The sequence below is a fragment of the Lineus longissimus genome, chromosome 4, assembly GCF_910592395.1.
Source record: "Lineus longissimus chromosome 4, tnLinLong1.2, whole genome shotgun sequence".
Classification (NCBI taxonomy): Eukaryota; Metazoa; Nemertea; class Pilidiophora; order Heteronemertea; family Lineidae; genus Lineus; species Lineus longissimus.
In genome coordinates this window covers 13,581,113-13,601,259 of record NC_088311.1, presented here as the reverse complement: position 1 = coordinate 13,601,259, position 20,147 = coordinate 13,581,113, and the positions used below count along the sequence as shown (strand labels likewise).

At 40.3% G+C, this 20,147-nt stretch overlaps 1 protein-coding gene across 6 annotated transcripts in view; it reads right to left on the bottom strand.

Annotated features, from left to right (window-relative positions):
* Positions 1–20,147, bottom strand: part of LOC135485889 (elongator complex protein 3) — a 680,015-nt gene that overhangs the window by 488,399 nt on the left and 171,469 nt on the right. For all 6 annotated transcript variants that reach the window (XM_064768240.1, XM_064768244.1, XM_064768246.1 and 3 more), the window contains one exon: positions 10,539–10,700. In XM_064768240.1, the coding sequence (XP_064624310.1) occupies positions 10,539–10,700 (162 nt within the window). The remainder of the gene's footprint in view (positions 1–10,538; positions 10,701–20,147) is intronic.

Below are 20,147 nucleotides of genomic sequence, written 5' to 3'. Positions count from 1 at the left end.
AGCCAATAGGTTGTAGTCCCAGTCTTACTTTATCACAACACCTTTGTACAGACTATTGATCTCTTTCAGGTAGGTCAGAGCTGAATGAAGTTTGGAAGGTCTCACAAATGAATATGATACATGACCCCTGTATTCCAGTTTCCTTTTTAACAGACTTTCACGAGGGCAAATTCATGTGCAGGTCTAGGGAGACTACCAACTGCTTGAGGAACATCTGCAGGCACAGATACAACAGGACCATACATTCCTTTTGCACCTTTTGGCAATGGGACAATATTTACAAATGTGTAGAGCAAATAGCTGTTTTTCCAGAAAGTTGAGAACTTGCAGTTGAGATGGAATGTCTTCCAACCCTAGAACACTGACAACAGCTAGTGAGGGAACTTTGTCAGAGAGCAAGGAGTTGTGGAATGCATGACACATCCACTTCTTATCAAGAGTGCTGAAACTGTATGATTGTGAGGCTTCATGAAAATTGCCATGAAAATATTTACCAGAAAGACACCTTTCAGCATTTGTTTTCTTAGCCTGAGTTGAGTTATAATTTGTCATGTTACAATGGAGAACCTGATTTTGGAATCTATGGCAGTTGGTGCATATATACTCTGGACCTGATCTTATGTTCATCTTACGTTGATTGAATTTCTTAAATCAACATGAGGAGTCATTTTCCGAGCTCTGTCTGAAGACTGAAAAGTTTGTCTGTCTTCTTGATGTTTATTTCCAACTTTTCGGTGACCTCTGGTCTTACATGTAGCAGACATATTGTTTTCTCTGTATCATTATCTTCATTGTATTTGTGCTTCTTACGAATTCTGTCAGCAGACGGATGTTTCTCGCGGTATTTATCATCTTTGAAATATTTCCTCTTTTGATGAGCTCTGCTAATAGACTGATGCTTACCTCGGTACATCATTTTCATGGTATTTCCTCTTCTAATGAGGAAAGAACATCGATATCTAGAACAAGGGGCAATTCAGTGTACTCCACGTAATCCTGAAGTTGGGTGTGTTTTGGTGCAAAGTATCACCAAGCATCAAAATGCTATCCATATTCTGCTGAATCCAAGTAGACAGATGTTTTGCAGTGGCATACAAGAGGGCCATGTAGGCATTTGGTGCGCACTGCTTGCCAGCAGACAAAACCAATAAAAATGCAGAACCTTGATGCATAGATGCACAACATGAAAGTTGACCATAACTTTCCTCTTTCCTTGAAACCAAATCTAGGGAGGGCTGGTCGCCAATCAATATTTCTTCGTCAATTGCTGAAATATGTGCTGTGCCAGACGTCTTTGGAAGATTTGGAATGGATTGTTTCAAGTCAGCTGAGTGCATTGTTTCCTGCGCCTGTATTCTTTCTGCAATTTACGGTGCTTTTAAGCACTTCGTTGGTAGGTACATGGCCAAGTGAGATAATTACTGTGTGATATTGAGTTCAGTCTGATGAGATTGAGATGAGATGATTGGTCTGGTGAGATTGAGGTGCTATAATTGGTATGGTAAGATTGAGATGAGATTATTGGATTGAATGAAGTTGACATCGAGTGAAATTGAGATCGAGTGAGGTTGAGATTGAGTGAGGTTGAGATTGAGTGAGGCTGAGACTGATGGTGGTTGAGATTGAGTGAAGTCAAGATCAATTGAAGTTGAGAAAGAATGAAGTTGAGATCGAGTGAGGTTGAGAATGAATAAGGTTGAAATCGATTGAGGTTGAGATTGATTGAGATTGGTATATGGTAGAGATCAAGTGAGGCAAGTGTGAGGTTAAGAATGAATGAGGTCTAGGACGAGTGAGGTTGAGAATGAATGAAATTGAGATCGAGTGAGGTCAAGATTGAATGAGGTTGAGATTGATTTAGATTGATTGAGGTTGAGATTGATTGAGGTAGAGATTGAGTGAGATTGTGATTGCTATAGGATTGAGATCAAGTGAGGTGAGGAATGAATGAGGCTGAGATCGAGTGAGGTTGATAATGAATACATTTGAGATCGAGTGATGTTGAGAATGAATAAGATTGAGATTGAGTGAAGTTGAGAATGAGTGAAGTTGAGATTGATTGTGGTTGATATTGAGTGATTTTTATATATGGTATGATAAGGTTGATATCCTGTGATTTTGATATTAGTATATGGTTGATATATAGTGATTATGATATTGGTATATGGTTGAGATCAGGTGATGTTAAGAATGAATGAGGTTTCAGATCGAGTGAGGTTGAGAATAATGAGATTAGGATATGTAAGAAAACAAACAGGAGCAAGAGGTGAGATAAATTCGTACCTGAAAAATAAAGAAGACATTAGTTATATTGAAAAAATACCTCCAACATTGTAGCAGACATTAGGGCCATTTACACGGTGCGGGTTCGATCCGGTTCCAGACCAGTTCAGTATAAAAAGCACCGTGTAAATACGATTAAATCAGCCTGAACCGACTTTAACTGACTTTAACCGAACCGGCTTGAGATTTGTCGCAAAGCCGAGTCTCGGACCGGTTCAGGAGGGTTCAGGTCAGTTCAGGCGGGTTCAAGTTGTCGTGTAAATGCGAACTGGCTTTAAACTCACCTGAGGCCAGTTTGCACTCGGCACAAAACTGACGTCATTAGCGGGAATAGCTGTCGTATTCCTGTCATGACTTTAAGCGCCGTGTTTTGATTCGATCCATTCTTCGTGATTCATCTGTTCATTTGCTTTAATTTCACTTGCTTTTTCGGCTTTTTCTTGGATATTTCGTATTTCGATCATTCATATCTCGATCATGGCCACAGCAGCACAAGCTCAATGTTTTAGAGGGAACTGCTGGACGGATGAAGAAACGAACATTTTATTGGAGATCTGGGGGGAGGCCAATATACAAAGGGCCCTAGACGGTAGGAAGCATAATAATTAAGTGTATAAAGATTGTTTTTTTTATTTTGTTTGATGGTTGTTATGAAACTTTTCTTCCTCCAAACGACAGGAGATTCAGAAATGCCGCGATCGGCCACAGCGCGAACGAACTGGCCTCGAACCGGATCGAAGTCAGTTCAACTAACCCGCACCGTGTGAATACGATTTCATCCAGGTGAACTGGCTTTGTGGGAACCGACCCGAGGTGGGTTTAGGCCGGTTCGGACGAACCCGCACCGTGTAAAAAGCCCTATAAAGCAGGTGGTTTATTAGGGTGACTCATCACACAAATCCATTTTGGGCAGACTTGAAACAGCTCAACGGGTATGGTACAACTAGCAAGTTACCCGTCGTTGACTTGGGGCACTGGCATTATTGGAAGATGTGAATTGTGGGTGCGCCGTTGCGGTAAGTCAAGGACTTTGTGATGCTTTCGATCACATGGACGAGTTGAGCACAAGGTTAAGCTGAGAACCTCTTGGGAGACAACAGTAACAGTGTGTTTTCTTTGGCATGGTAATAGCAGCTGCGTGTAGCTGGCTGTGTGAAAAGCATTGGGAAGTAAGTGCGAGTACAATTTTAGTGTTTGTCCTTGGGCTTTGTTGATTGACATTCATCGAATGATAGTGTTACAGGGAATAGCAGTATTATAATGGGGGAAAAGAGACCAGCGGTAGAAATAAGTTGGAGTCCTGTAGGTTCTGGTCACTTCTTCTAATTCAATAGACTTTCATGAAAGCAAATACATTGACAGTTACAATTACAAATACAGATTGTAAGTCCAAATATGTGTGTTCCCAGTCTGGAGTCCAAACCTGAATTACTCCACAATAACATTAGATTCACCAAGAAAACTTGTAACTAATGACATAAATTACCTAGAGACAGAAATACAAACAATGCAAAACAATTGTAAACAGTAACATGTTTTGGAGTGGCTAATCCTACATCTATAACATGCTTATTAATACTAATCATAAAACCATTGTTTAAATGTAAATCCTGACCAAGCTGTGTTAAGTCATAAGAAGGTAAAAGTAAAAGTGGAGAATGATTGCGTTTAGAAATATAGAATAATGAACAAAATACATATCTGCCAAATTATCAAAGATTTGCACCATAAAAGAATATTGAACTGAAATAGGAAGTCACCTGGGATGAGCCGAATGCGCGGAATGCAAACTTTTAGTCCTTCATGTTCATCGCTTACATGCCAATCAGCGTTGGCCTGAACTCGGTACGACTACTGCCCACTCGTTTAAAAGCACCCAAAACAAAATGAAGCTTAACCATGCCAAGTGTTATTGAATGTATTGTATAACTTGACTATTTGCCAATCATTTCCCATTTGCAATTGACTGTTTGATCATTAGATTGCATGAGCAGATGAGTAAGCAGAAAGAAAGACTTTCTCCCATGTCATTCAATGGTGTACCCCCATTTCGCCTACACCCATTTCGCCTACACCCATTTCGCCTACACCCACTTCGCCTATTCACCATTACGCCTACTCACCATTTCGCCTACTTAAAAGGAAAAGAGTGGTGTGCGCTGGACATTTGAACAATTTTACGAATTGTTGAGCTTGGTTTTTTTCCTTCATATTATAGCATATTTCCCAGTTTAACTTTACCATACTTTATCATTCCAACCCGGCCTCTTGAGACAAGACCACCATTGATATTTTAAGCCTTTTTGCAGTTAAATTGTCACAGTTTGACCGCCTTGCATCAAATAATGCTTCGGGTTGTGAATCTGAAATTTGGATATGACATTCCAGACAGTCAGGCGAGTAAATGGTGAAATTTTATTAAAACTGGTGGTTGTCCACGAATTTTTTTTCTTCAAATTGGACAAATTTGAGAGACCATGATATTTCCACTGTTTTCAGCCAAATCATGACCCTACTCATGGCCCTACTCATGACCCTACTCAGTTCGTCTGATAGTGGGTATTTAGTTGGATAAACTGCATATTTCTAAAAGCGTTACAAAATTCTGGCACCAATAGAGATTTCAAATTAGACTAGAAGGCTGAAACATCTTTTGAATTTGAAGTCACTATCATAAAACATTTGAAATGATGTAGGCGGAATGGGTAATAGGCGAAATGGTGAGTAGGCGAAATGGTGAGTAGGCGAAATGGGTGTAGGCGAAATGGTGAGTAGGCGAAACGGTGAGTAGGCGAAACGGGTAAATATTGTAGGCGAAATGGGTGTAGGCGAAATGGGTGTAGGCGAAATGGGGATGAACCCATTCAATATCAGAAAAGAGACCCAAATCATATTCTCAGCAGGTAGGGAATTGTACATTGATAACGGCACCAACGACAAAAAAATTTCAGACACATTATTCTCAATACAATATCAAGGTGCTTTGTTTTACATTGCAGTCTCTACAGTCATACTCATACTGGTGTGCATTTTGATATTTTAGATGCTGAATAAAGTGTACCGTACCCTAACAGCTCACCTGAATTGAGATTTCTGAATTTCAGATTTCCTGAAATTACTAAGAAAAAAATTACTAACATTTTTCTTATCAGATCCTTGTAATTCAAATCTTAGCAATATTTATCTTAGTAATTAATTGGTAATATATAACTAATTAAATTAGTAATTTGATTACAATTTAATTAGTAAATTCATGTCCTGGGTGCTTTACCTCTAGTGCCAAGCTCACCTTAATGAGATTTCTTAATTTCACCTGATTTTTGAATTGACGCTTTCCTGAATTGATGATTCGTCGGACAAACCCTAAAAAATTTAAAGAAGATATTAGTTACAAGTTACATGAAGCATAGTACAGTAGCAATAATCAATATACCACCAACAAAATGAAGGCAGCCGAGGCAAAGCAGCCTGTTTTCAATGATGACTGATCACACTCCCACACCTAGATGCTCAACCTCAACTGAGCAGCAGTGCAAGGTATTCATTCCCCAGGGTTTATTTTCCCCTAGGGGATCCATCATCATCCCCCCAAAATATTTTAAGTTGTATTTCAAGGGGGTTATCCGCCTTCCCCCTTCCCCCATTCCAGACTGGTTTTAAGCTAAATTATTTTTTATTCCCCATGAAAAATATATTGGAGGTAACTTATAGGACCCCGCTCATAAACCATAACTTACTTCGGCTGTGCTACTGGTAAGGTAGGGTCAGCGTTGCAAGCTGCACTGGCCATATCCTCAGTCACCTTGACATGATTATAGTATACAGAGGGTATACCTGAGTGATGGCCCCAAGCTACAGGGCTAAGCCCAGGGCCAGGGCATGGCAGGGCTCACATGAAGCTGTGATTGAATATACCAAACATAAGGAAGCATGTGGTTGGATGTTTACGAGTCAATACATACATACATACACAATCCATTTCCGGATAAATCAAGTGAAAATAAATTTTGGCCATTTTGAAAAGACCCTTTTCATAGGAAACATATGTTTAACTTCACAGGTAGAAATATACAAGCTTATTCAAGCAATTTCATTTAAGAGATCCATGTCTTCCAATTCCAATTCCAATGATATTATGAATGCTTTTGGTGATGATTTGATTTAAAACATTACTTTTATGTAGTGCTAAACATACGCTGCCTGTGAAAAGGGTCTTTTCAAAATGGCCAAAATTTATTTTCGCATATGCCGATACGGTCTATTCCATTCATAACTACAGGATCGCAAATTTATATTCTTGCATACTCACATTCGGAGCCTCACATTTGACGAGCATTGTATCCATGTATTCTGTGTTGGCATTTTGTACGCCAAATATATGTTGGACAACACCACAGCAAGTATGCAAGCCTTATTGCACAACTCCTCTAGACACACCTGCGGCGGTATGCACATGTGGTCGATGAAGTGGCAGCCTGCTATATGTCATACTCATAAATATGGGACAGTAAATAATAATAGTTAGCTATCGATCTTAGCATTAATCTGCATTTGGATAAAAACTCACCAATCAGCATGCAGCAGCTAAAATCATGAAAATATGAAGTCCGTAGTTGAGAGAATATGACAATCGACAGGCAAACGACGTAGTAGCGCCTACATCCCATGATATCAATTTCCAGTCTCGTTGAGCAGTCCTTCGCTAAAACCTCTGGCGATATCACAAACTGCAGAGGCGTGTTTCTTTGGCTCTGGGTCTATTTACCGATACTAAGCAATGAAATAATGAACTACTTTTTGTGTGCAAGCGGCGGAGGTGTTCTGTGCACATTCACCGTATACAGAGAGATTGCTCACGGCTCTTCCCGTCTATAAGAGCACTCCCTTTTCTGAGTGGGCTCATCCAAGGTTTACACCAGTAAATTGATCGGAATATACGCGGGAGGTAGGGCAATAAGTCGCACGTGGCAGGGAACTCCGACTAGGGGCTAATTTCTTGAAAACTACCGACCAGCACGCTTTGCTGGGTGACCATTATTCCCGATTCCACATTTAAGGTAGCCGTCTGATTTTGCATGAAAATTGTAGTGGGTGCTGCTTGATAAACAGAAGAGTCATCTTTGCAATAGTCTGTCTTCCCATCACTTGAGCTTGGGAGTATGGTATATCGTGGTGATCATCGAATGTCGCTCTAATAATGGATGAGCAAATCTGCCTGCATCAGCAGTTGTTCGGTAAGAGCTCAAGTTCCGACTACAAATGGATTTCACAATCAAAACTTCAGAAATACGCCAAAATTCAGATTTTTTTCCTTTTCTGCCCAAAATTAAATCACTTCTCGTCGTCACACAAATCAACAATCCCTGAAATTTGAGTTATCCTGCTGAAACCACAGATTGGATACGGAGAGAGAGAAAAACCAGTGAAAATAAGGAAGACCGCCCATTTTGATATGGGCGGTCTTAATAGGCAAGATAGTGCTTTCTTTTTTTGCCCCCTGGTGGCCAATTCAAGAATCAGATCGGCCAATTAATTCCATTTGACCTCCGCGACCTTGAAAAGTAGATCAAATCAAACCCAATGATATGTGATGTATCCTTGCTAGGAATAGCTACCATAAAATTTTCGGGAAAAACACTTATAAGAAAGATTTTTTACTCCTGGTGGCCAAGTCTGATCAGACTGAGTCAGTGTCAGAGGTCACATGACCTGGGGGGTCATGTGTACAAAGTTTCACTTACAAGAGAGATACCACACTTTTTACGTTACCACTTTCTGGCCCCTAGTGGCCAAGACAGGAATCAGATCGGACTGAAAGTCAGTGTCAAGAGGTCACCTCACCTGGGGGTTCTTTACCTACCACTGTTTTGGAAACAGGATACAAACAACGACAGACACAGCGGTCTTGTATAGACTCCCCTAAGGTAGGGCAAAAATGAAATATATCCTGCTGGTGGATATGTAATATGTGGCCAAGCACCCGATGGACCAAACTGATGGACCATACTTGTCGCGCACTTTCTTCTTTTTACTCGGGGGGGCCGATTCTGAGCTGGGGGCTAGGGGTCGGTTCTTGGGTGGGTCAGCGGTGTTTGGGCTTAGGAGAGTCAAGTTGGGAATAAGTCGGTGGGGCAGGGATGGTTGTCAATGAAGTGGCAGCAGCCATGATTTGAAAGAGTTTGATGATGTTATAGTGTCTCGTAAGCCTTCATAGGCTGGCATTATTGTACGTAATGGTGACACTTTAATAAATAACAAGAGGCCCAAGGCCCTGGCGCTCAGCTGAGTTAATATCATTAATATCTTCCCGGTGTTAAGTTCATTATGCATGAAAATGGCATGCTCCATGGTATTTGATATCCTTTTGCGTTCACTACGGTACCAATGTTTTTGGTTGACATAATTATGCCACTGTTCATTCCTCAATCCTGACCATAATTCGAGTGAAATCATCGTATGAAAATATTAACCGAAACATGAAGCTTATGCCATGAATGAGGATACTCATTGTCATAGCCTCGTTTACAAGTACGAAGTATTTTCCCGCGAATATTCAAAACAGCTTGGCTCCTTGCCAGTTAAATAACATGTGACTATACACAAAATAGAAAACTTTGATGGAAATTGTAAATCATTTTTTTATCTATCAGGGGAAACAAGCTGATGATGATCAAATAAATCATTCATGAGAAATCGTTTTGTTGCTGAAGCTTGCATGACGAAGTTAATGCTAAACCTTTTCTTGTGCTCTACTGCGCCACCGCAGTTTTCTATTTAGACCAGCGATGACGTCATTTCTGGTGATTCCCTACGTTGTCCAATGAGCGCTTTTTAAAATGTGCCATTTGGTATTGTACAGTATGCAATGTATTTTTTCAGCACTGCCAGTTGCCGAACAGAATGCCGTAGCTCCCTCAATTTCCAATCAATTTTTATGGGAGTGACATTATTGTATTGCTTAGAATGTCTACTTTTTACTCATGAAAGAATCCTAGAACTAAAACTTAATAGGCGAACAGAATCATGCCGATTCACTGTGGGATTCATACTGTGGGAATTCTCCACTTCAAAATACATCGGCGATGTCATCACGAACAGAGCATGCACTTCCGATATCGTTTTCATAGAAATGTGGCCAAATTTTCAAGAACTAATTTCTGAAAGTAGTCCCTAAAGACCTTATGACTACCACTGAAACGAACTGGTGATAATATCGCCTACCAGACTACTTTTTAAGCAGAAAATTGGGTACTTGAGTGTCATTGAGCTCCAAGCCTAAACAACATGCCGCCATTTTGTCTCCACTTCAGTATTTCGTACGCCGCTTATAATGCACCTTCTCAATTAAAACCAACATAATAAGGCCTTACATCGTTGATTGAATAGGAACACCACACAAAACACAATAAAGTGGGGGTACAATCGATTACGAAGCTGAAGTGAACAGTGATTTATTCCTGGAGCTACTGCTTTTGTTGTGTAGCTGCCATGTTTTGAGAACTGGCAAATAGGAGACTTCATTGATGGCTGACGTCATCGGGCGGGAATTTGAATCGGCAGAAATAATTAAAAGGCAGGTAGCGCCCTCTCCTGTTAAAATTTTGAACTTTTTCTCAATAAAATAGATTTTCAAGAATTTTATCTTAATATTAGAGCATATTTCGACTAATTCTGCTGCTCCTAGGCCAATATAGGCCAGTTTCCTTCATGCACTCTCGCTCGCAGGAAGTAGGTCGAATGGCGACAAATCTTGTTTTGAAAGTAGAGTTTGACCAGAAGTATCCAGAAATGCAAAATTGAAGTCTCTAGGTCTTACGGTTACAAAATGTGCACCATGGGTTTAACGGATGGACGGATGGATGGATGGACAGACGGACGCCACTGAACAACTTATTTGACAAGCTCGGCTGACTTAGTCAGCTGAGCTAAAAATGCTACACTTTCAGAGAGATCAGACCGATGATCCAGCAATAGCGATGGTCTGTGGCCTCATGCCAACTTGTTACTATTGTGTAAACAGCAATGCCGTTTAGGAGTAAGTCATACCGATCAACTTCAGCTTGAAATAGATTTCATACAAATGAAAGCTGTACTTTTTGTCGAGGTATAAGACGTGCAGTGTCTGTACAGCTCAGCAATGTCAATGTATTGAGGGTCAAAATGCGCATGGAGATATTTTCCCACAAAATACACCAACACAATTTTAGTATAACTTACATCAGCCATGACATAAGCATACAATATCATGTACTAACCTATTTGTATCCCTTGCAACATCCTCATAGACACTCTGAACGCCAATCTCTAACCTAGTACAGCCATACTTCAGCATATCACTCAAGTGCTTCTTCAAACAGTAATCAGGACGTGTCTCAATTGTGATTCCTATACACTTGGTTTTGCTTTTCTCAGAATACCTGAAAAATTTATTGAAGGATAGCAATTATAGTTGAAATAAAGCATTGTCATTTCAAAGGTATATTCTGCAAGGTGAACCGTAGAGCTATTTAATAGACAATTCATGCATGAAGAACCGTACCATAATATATAGCCAAAGGAAAATTAAATGCTACGAAACATCTGTTACCTTGAAAAGTAGGTCAAATTGTGATGTATCCTTGCTTGGAGTGCCTACTGTATCCTTGCTTGGAGTGCCTACCATAACAAGAGACTAATGGGCTGGCACTCAGCTGAAATATTGTCCACACTAATTGTGGTTCCAGTATAACAGAAAAGATGGTGGCCTAATTAAAAGTGAAAATTCCCCAAACGCTATCCCATCTGAGATATTTGGATGTGAAAATAACATGATCGTAAGATTTTTTACCATAGCTGTAACATTGCTTGAATGAGTTAATTTAAGCTACAATATCTACATCTTAAAAGCCAGGAAGGCCCCTGGCAGCTAAAAAAGATCGCAAATAGGCATAACACTCTCGATTTAGTCAATGGATGGAATGTCATGATCAATATAGTCATCAGGTTGGCAGAACGATGCATGGACAGGCTAATGATACCCAGAACAAGGCAACCATGCAAGCTAATCCAAAGAGAGATTACATGTAAAACTCAAGGGCATAAACAATTGGAGCTGATTTTCAAGTACAAGGAAGCATAAAGCAGGTTATATGTTATTTACTTTTTGTGGACTTGACAATAGGCCTTATACAGAGACAGGTGTCCTAAACATCTATAGGTGAACTCGACAATGTGGTATAAATGAACAGGGTATCCTAGATGTAAAGGTGAGCCTCAATCACTGACAGAAGATGGTGCCTGGGAAGTGTGTGATGTCCGGATGTTCTCTCAATTACAAAATGACACCCATTTCAAAGAATGACCAATTGGCACTGTACACCACTAGAAAGGCAGTGATATCCTCTTTCTACACAAACTCACCTCATTTATTTAATGAATAAAAGTCAGTAAATAGGATTGGCTCCGAGCACTTGAGGCCACCTCAAACTAAAAATTTCAAACCAGACCCCCAAATCACTAATAAAAAGGCCAGGGGCCATTGTGCTCACCGGTATTTAGGTAATGACTTAATTGACAATGAATGCTTCTTTAGATATGACCGAGGAAGACTCTGAAGTACTACTGGTATCAAATCAGACTGAACTTAGGCCAACCTTACCTTTGGGATAATGTGCAACAAATATGAACTTAATTGTCATTGCAGTTAAGAAACATGCCCTAGTTAGGCCGCCAAACAGCAAATTTACAGCATTTGACCTCTATGACCTTGAAAAGTAGGTCAAATCAAAAACCAGTATAATATGTAATGTATCCTTGCTGGGAGTACCAACCATAACAATTTTATCGAATAAGAAGCACAAATGAGAGAGATATCACACTTTCTAGGTTTTCACTTTTTGCCCCCTGGTGTCCAAGTCAAGAAACAGATTAGACTAAAATTCAGTGTCAGAGGTAACCTGACCTAGGGGGCCTCGTGTACAAAGTTTCAAGCCAAAAGCCTATCAATTATGAAACGCGCCACAGTTACGCTCAAACGGCCAATATACGCCATTTGACCTCTATGACCTTGAAAAATAGGTCAAATCGAAAACCTCTACAATATGTGATGTATCCTGGCTGGGAGCACCTACCATAAAAATTTTATCAAAAACAAATCACTAAAAAGTGAGATATCACACTTTCTATGTTTTCAGTTTTTGCCCCCTGGTGGCCAAGTCAAGGATCAGATCAGACCAAAATTGGCAGTCAGAGGTCATCTGACGTAGGGGGTAATGCATAAAAACTTCCAAGCTCATTGCCTTGCCAGTTAAGAAACGTGCCACAGTTACACTCAAACGGCAAATTTACGCCATTTAACGTCTGCGACCATGAAAAGTAGGTCAAATCAAAAACACGTACGATATGTGATATATCCTTGCTAGGAGTACCTACCATAAAAATGTCATCAAAAACAAATCACTGATAAGTGAGATATCACACTATTTATGTTTTCAGTTTTGGCCCCTGGTGGCCAAGTCAAGAATCAGACTGGACCGAAACTCAGTGTCAAAGGTCATCTGTTCAGGGGGTCATCCATACAAAGTTTTGAGTCCATAGCCCTAGTGGTTAAGAGACGTGCCACTGTTTTTGGAATGGGATAAGATGGACGACGAAGGCCGACAGACACAACAGTCTATTATTCGGATTCGGATTGATCATTTCTGGGATTGCACATTGTGTCCTACACAGAGTACCGTTACTAAGTCATTCAAAAGTTGTTCGACTGTCAAGTAAATGTAAAACGTCGATCGACCAATACGGTTCCTTCATTCCAGTAGTTGGAACTTTAATGTCTACGAATAAATCGGCTTCAAGAAGTTGGTCAGGTGAACATTTTATGCTCTTCACCGGTATACTAAGATATTTTATGCCTAACCTTTAATGTCGCTATCAATATCGGGCTTATCTATTTTCACCCGCCTATGTAATTATGGACACCCGGTCATAATCACAGACAGCTCTAGGCCCGCTATGAGTTTGACTGCTGAGAATTACGCTTATAAGCATAAGGACGATGACACAAAATGTTGATTCAGTGTTTGGATTACTCAATGTGGGACTGAGCGAATAAAGATTTTAACTAATAATCCTCAGTTAAGCAAATCAGTAGTGTGATCATCTCTGTAACCAAAGAAAAAAGGGTACAACATTTTGCTGCGATGCTTTTGGAAACTAGACAGTTAGCCTACAAAATGTATTTTCCTATAGCTCTTTGTCGCGTGACCAAAGAGCAAGCGGGGCAGAGCAAGCGCTGATGGTTGGGTCAGGTTTAACACCTCCTGGACTGAGGATATGGGTCACTTCCTACTGTAATCATTACATAACCAGAGGTGTAAAAGCAAGCCTCACACTGATCAAAACATTCTGTGTCACCTATCTCTCCTTAATATTTATAACCATACCATTGTTTAGTGGAGCTACACCTGATCGGCTAGCTGTTAATGATCCTTCGCCATTGTCACCCACTGGATTAGTTTCCCCTAGGTTGAACATGAGCCTAGCTACATCTTTGAAACACAGACCCGACCTCCTTTCTCATGAATCATTGAATCTTTCTTTACCTTTCCTCCAAACCTTAATCCCTTCCCCCAATAACCGGGCAATTACCTTCACCGTCAATAAGTGACTTCCATTTACGTTTGGCCTGAGCTTGCCTCCTTAAAACGATTAAAGCGAATAATAATAGAATGTTTCATCTCTTATTATTCAATACTCTTCCATTGTCAGCCACTTTAGCCGAATTCGGTGTATACGGCTATGGATGTACCCAGATCCGCAACTCTTGCCTATAATTCAGCCAGCGTACATTCTTTGTTCCCCTGCCAATTACCAAATACTTTTACACCATCAGTCACTATAGCCTAATTCAGCGTATACAGATATGTATATCCAGGTCAGTAGTTATTGCCTATAATTAAGTGTACATGTACATGCCTTTTCCCTTCATCCCGACGCCTTACTCTACCTAGGAGTATCAGCTTCCACTGATGCCCCAAGAGAGTTTACATGACTAGGTTGGACTTTAACGACCAGGGTGATAATCTATGGCTGATTCTACCTAAATCGTCGATCCCCACAAGAATTACCATTCCTCATATGGTCTATCCAATGAAATGGCCAGGGCCATTGTGCTCACCTCATGTGGAGGAAAGATGGATAAAGAGCATGGTATTGTGTCATGTAGTGTTAGGTTTGATGTAGGTCCAAGCAATTACAATTTCCCCAAAATGGCCAATTTACAGTACATTCAACCTCTGTGACCTTGAAAAGTAGGTCAAATCAAAGACGACCCGGGTGACACATTGAATGGTTGTTAGAATTAGATGTACCTATGATATAAAATTAGTGCCAATCGGGCAAGTCATTACTAGGAATAAAGGCATTTTGAAGAATTTAGGATTTGGCCCCCTCCCTGGAGGCCAAATGGCAAATCAGATCGCACCAAACTTCGGTACCTGAGATAAACTGACCAAGGGGTACATGTGTACTTAATTTGTGATCAATAGTCATTGCAGTTAAGAAACGTGCCATAGTTACGGCCTGACGGCGAATTTACGCCATTCGACCTCTGTGACCTTGACAAGAAGGTCAAATTAAAAACCTGTGTGACATATACTGTATGGTGGTTAGATGTACCCATGATATCAAATTGGTGGCAATCGGGCAAGAAGTTAAGGAATAATCACATTTTTAAGGTTTTTTGGATTTTGCCCCCTGGTGGTCAAGTGGTGAATCATATTGGACCAAACTTCGGTCCCTGAGATCACCTGACTAAGGGGTAAATGTGTACCAAATTTGGTATCAATAGTCATTGCAGTTTAGAAACGTGCCATCATTACATCCTAACGGCCAATTTACAACATTTGACCTCTGTGACCTTGAAAAGGAGGTCAAATAAAAAAACCCGAAGGATATATGATGCACCTTTGCTAGAAGTACCTACCATATTTTTTTCAAAATTTCCCGACTACTATTAAGGGAGATATTGCATATTTTCACTTTTAACGTTTGGCCCCCTGGTGGCCAAACCATGAAACGAATCAGACCGAAACTTGGTCTCCAAGGTGTCATTACATAAGGGTACATGTGTACCAAGTTTCAACTCAATAGCTCTAACAGTTACGAAACGTGCCCTGCTAACGGACGACGGACGACGACGACGACGACGACGGACGACGGACGCCACGGTATGGGATAAGCTCACCTCTGCTAAGAGGTGAGCTAAAAAGGATTCTCATTCCTCCCATATGGTCTATGTATCTCAGTGGTCTATCCCGAAAGGGTTCCCACTCCTCATAATATAGTCTTTTTTTGCAAGGATTCCAATTCCTAACTCTATGGCCTATACCTGAAAGCATTTCCATTCCTCAAACATCACACAAACCTACCAATGACGAGTAAAAAAATTATACTACAACCAATTGCCAACACTGAAAAAGAAATAGAACAATCGACAACCGCCCGAAGGTCCATTGCCCTGTACATACATGTGCCACATGTACAGAATAATGGAAAAGAACAAGCGTAAAAACCTACTGCACCGGTCGGCATTCCAAAGCAGAATGAATTTTATTGGCATTAAAATGATCAGTGATGTCACCCCAGTCGGAATATGGGAGAACAGTTTTGGTTATTGATGTCAATTTTGCGATCTTAGAGAAGTGGTGTTGAGGATATTGTTAAGAGTACATAAATATTTAATCACATGATATTCTGTTGCAATCCGATCATCAGTTTTGGAGTAATAGGACTTTGTTTAATTTCTAAGATTGCTGCCTGGCAACCATATTGGTTGATGGATTTGACTGAAAATTTGGGTTTGTAAAGAGTACATCATCATATGAAATTTTGGTTACAATCAAATCATAAGATCCAGAATAATATGACTTTGTTTAATTTTCAAGATGGCCACCTGGCGGTCATATTTTATTTCCGAGCGGGTCAAATTTTTTGGTAGATAAGAGGGTCCCTAGATACATGTCCACCCAAGTTTTAATAGAACCTTCTAGCTCAAATAGAAACATAAACGGGCCACCGATGATTTAGCGAATCTGTGACCTTGAGAAGTGAGTCAAATCAAAAACCTGTATGATGTTTGACGTGTCCTTGATAGGAGTACCTACTAAAAAAATTACATGAAAATCGGACCAAGTACCAAGGTTTAAGTCCTGACCTCAAGCGGGTACGAAACATACCGCGTTAACATACGCCGCCGGTGGACAATATCGACGATGACGGACGCCATGTCATCGCATAGGCTCACGAGGTGGGCTAACCACTGCGAGTCAGGATAGGAAAATGAGCTGCAATGACCAAAAAATGGAAATTTGGTTATTCGCCTTTATGGAATTTGCAGTTCACCAGGTTTTTAAATGTTGTAAAAGGTCAACTATGGCACTTAAAAACTGATAGTTTGAGAGTATAATGTGCTTTTGAAAAGTAATGTATATTTCATTAAATCACAGCAATAGAAATGGATTTTACTTATAAAATTGTCTTGTTATTTCTGATTCATTTTGATGTCTTAGATTATGAAGGAACAGAGGTTTTTGGTTTATTTCTATAGCGAAAGACCTCTGCTCTACTTCAACCCATTTCGTGCTGAAGATGGATGAGATGATAAAGGTGAAGTAAATCATTATAGATGAATTAATGATAGATATCAATCAGTCATTTATAGTGTGGTTGTGATGGCTAGGAATCGATACTGCATATGTGTCATAAGGTCTCATAGTATGTTATATAAACAACAAATGTGTTGCTTTAGCACTAATTATTAAATGGTTGTTGGTTAATTTCTACAGTGAAACGTTGCTGCCTTAATGGAAAGAACAGAGCACTCTTACCAACGCAGGTGAATAATCTATAAGAATGAAATCCACACAACTTTGTGATAGAAGTAATAGGTCTCTGCTGTGCCAGTTTGAAATTCTCCTTGTTTGCAATTTGTGAATATGTTATCTATTTTTGTCATTCCATCAGTGGTCTGACCATCTCGTGGATACAGAGAGACCCCAAGGTCTTGGAAGAAGTCCAGTAAGTGTGTAGCAACAGGAGATATTTTGATGAGTCAACATTGAAATATCCAAGTATCACAGTGGGAGCACAAAGGTTAATCTGTGCAGTAATGTCTGAAATTCCACCAATTATCTTCCTTGTAGGGGAAGCCGGTGGACTGTATAGGCCAATGACACTGATGCGATTATCACAGGACAGTTCAAGTGTAGTGAAGTGAATTGTTTCAATGTCATCATATGCCTGAACAACTGGGCGCGATGTTACAATGGAAATACAAGTTGCAGATGCGGAAACTGAACATACCTTTGATTCACAAAAATGGAAAGGAACCTTCCTCCAGCCATCTTTAATACATGACAAAGAAATTACATCAAAGTGACCGTATGTTCTTTAGTTTATAGGAAACGAAAATCAAGATGGCTTCTGTGGTGGCCATCTTGGATAGTTGATGGCGCCCTTAATCGAAAGGAACCTTCGTGTAACCATTAGCAATTGCCTCAGTGAAAATCATTGCCCTGGCTGCAATCTTGGATAGTTGAAAATCATAACATTCCATGAAAGCATTCTCCTTTAAATGCCCAGAAACGGATTTCAAGATGGCTGCCCTGGCGGACATTGTGTCGACATAATGCCACCTCAAAGGCAGGGGGCAACATCAAAATTATCAAATGTGCCAAAAGGCACAATGGCACCAATAAGACCTTCAAACCACCCAAAGATGAAAAGCCTAGCATCAAAAGTTACGGATAAATGCTCCGGAAACCAATTATGGTCAATTTACGCTATTTGACCCCCAAATAACCATGAAAAGTAGGTCAAATCAAAAATCTGGGTATTATCTGATAGAGTCTCATAAGCAGTATCCACTGTAAAAATGTCATGATTATAGCTAGCACAATTCATGAGATATAGCAAAAATAGCATCGCAAAGCGAGCATAACCCCTCAGCCTATTAAGGTTGAAGGTGAGATAATGGTGAAGTTGGCTTTAGCTCTGTACACATTGACAACATTTTGGTTAACATGTTGGCCAACATGTTGTCCAGGTGCGATGTTATCGAAAATGTTGGCAGTGTGTACAGTTCGGAAACATTCAATAACATGTTGTCCAAATGTTGCTCAAATGTTGTCGAAATAATACAAAATCAATTTTGTTGCCGAGTGTTGTCGAGTTTTATCCAACCAATCAGAAATAGGCCACAAATTACATGATCTACCTGAAGCCATGTGATGTCGCCAAAATAGCAGCCTCCAGCAAGGAATGGTTATTGAGTGAAGTGGAACAACTTATCGCACTGTGGGAAAGTTGTGCCTGTTTATGGGATGACAGTAGACAAGAGACAGTGGTAGGCCCCATGCTGGTCTCTCATATACACTAGAATCCCAGATATAAGGTCTGGTGGGTTTGACCAGGCCTCAATAATAGCTCCTCCCACGAATAATACTCTCAATAGTGCTATTGCTAAAGGGTGGATAAGTTGACAACATGAAGGGGCTGAACAAAGCCGTTGACCAATAGGCAGCAGCAATGAAGTGCTGCGATCACCTGGTCACAGTCTTGAATTCTACATGTCAACTGGCCCAGTCTAAATCTGATCAGACTTTTTTCATTCACGCGCTGTCATATTATTGTCCAAATTACAGAATACAAAGGGGAGCTGCTGTCTTTGAATAGCGCTGCCCGTACTGGTAAACACTTTTGTGATCGGTAATGAGTTGTCTTAGATCGTTGGACGTAATAGGCCTATTGTATTACAGTACAACCGTGACCACAATGTTGATGAATCGTGGTAGTCAAGTGGATTTTAATTCTCTGATGTTGTCAGAGACATATAGGGACAATAAAACCTAGGCAAACATTTCACCCTAAAAGTTTACTTCGTGGTCATGATGACTTGAGGGACTTGCCAGTAACTTTCTCCTGCCACATTCCTGTTAGAGTCCCTTTCTCCTAGAATATGTGCTTAGCTGCTGAGTGAGTGTGTAAATCCACCTCCGCTGCGACTTCCACTACCATACACATCCATAAACAGGGAGTGTATTAGTTAGTTTTTTGGGAGGGGGATTTGCCATCCCCACCCCCTCTAACTACGCCCCTCTGAACAGACTTAGAGTGATCCATTGCACCAAGGGGAAGGGTAGGGAAAGATCCATTGCCGGCTATGCATGTCTTAGTCTCATCAAGTGACTGTAAGGGGTCTCCTCAAACTTTTATCTTGTGTAAGAACTGATAAGATGCAAATGAATGGAACTTTACAACTATGAGCTGAATTTCCTGTTGGTAAAGGTTGTACACCATGTACCTCTCAAGCAAAAGGATAGCCTATGTTACTGGGTGGTTGAGTGGAGGGATTGCTCCATCCGAGGTAGGTGCTCATGGGGGGGGGGGCATTACCAACACAAATGCTTCAGCTCCTAGTTCACACTTCTTCTGGTGCCAGTTTCTTTTCTTCACAGTTACCTGTATCATACTTTATGCGATAAAAGTTTCTAAACTTAACCCCTTCCAGGGAGAGGATGTGAAGTGAAGGTAAAGTTTTTAACACCCTAGACATTGGGTGATATGAATAAAGACTAGCAAATGCTTTTATCTAAATCTCCATGTACATTTACACTAGGCCTTCCTGTACAAAACCGGAGTAAAAGCATTTGCTAGTCTTTATTCATATCACCCATTGTCTGTAAACCAATAACAGAGTGCAATTGGATTACAAAGCTAAATAATTATAAATAAGATTTGAAATAAAAGTATAAGTTCATCTATAAAGGTTCTAAGTCTTACAGACCAGATACATGTACATTAAAACAATTTGTAAGAGACATGTCATT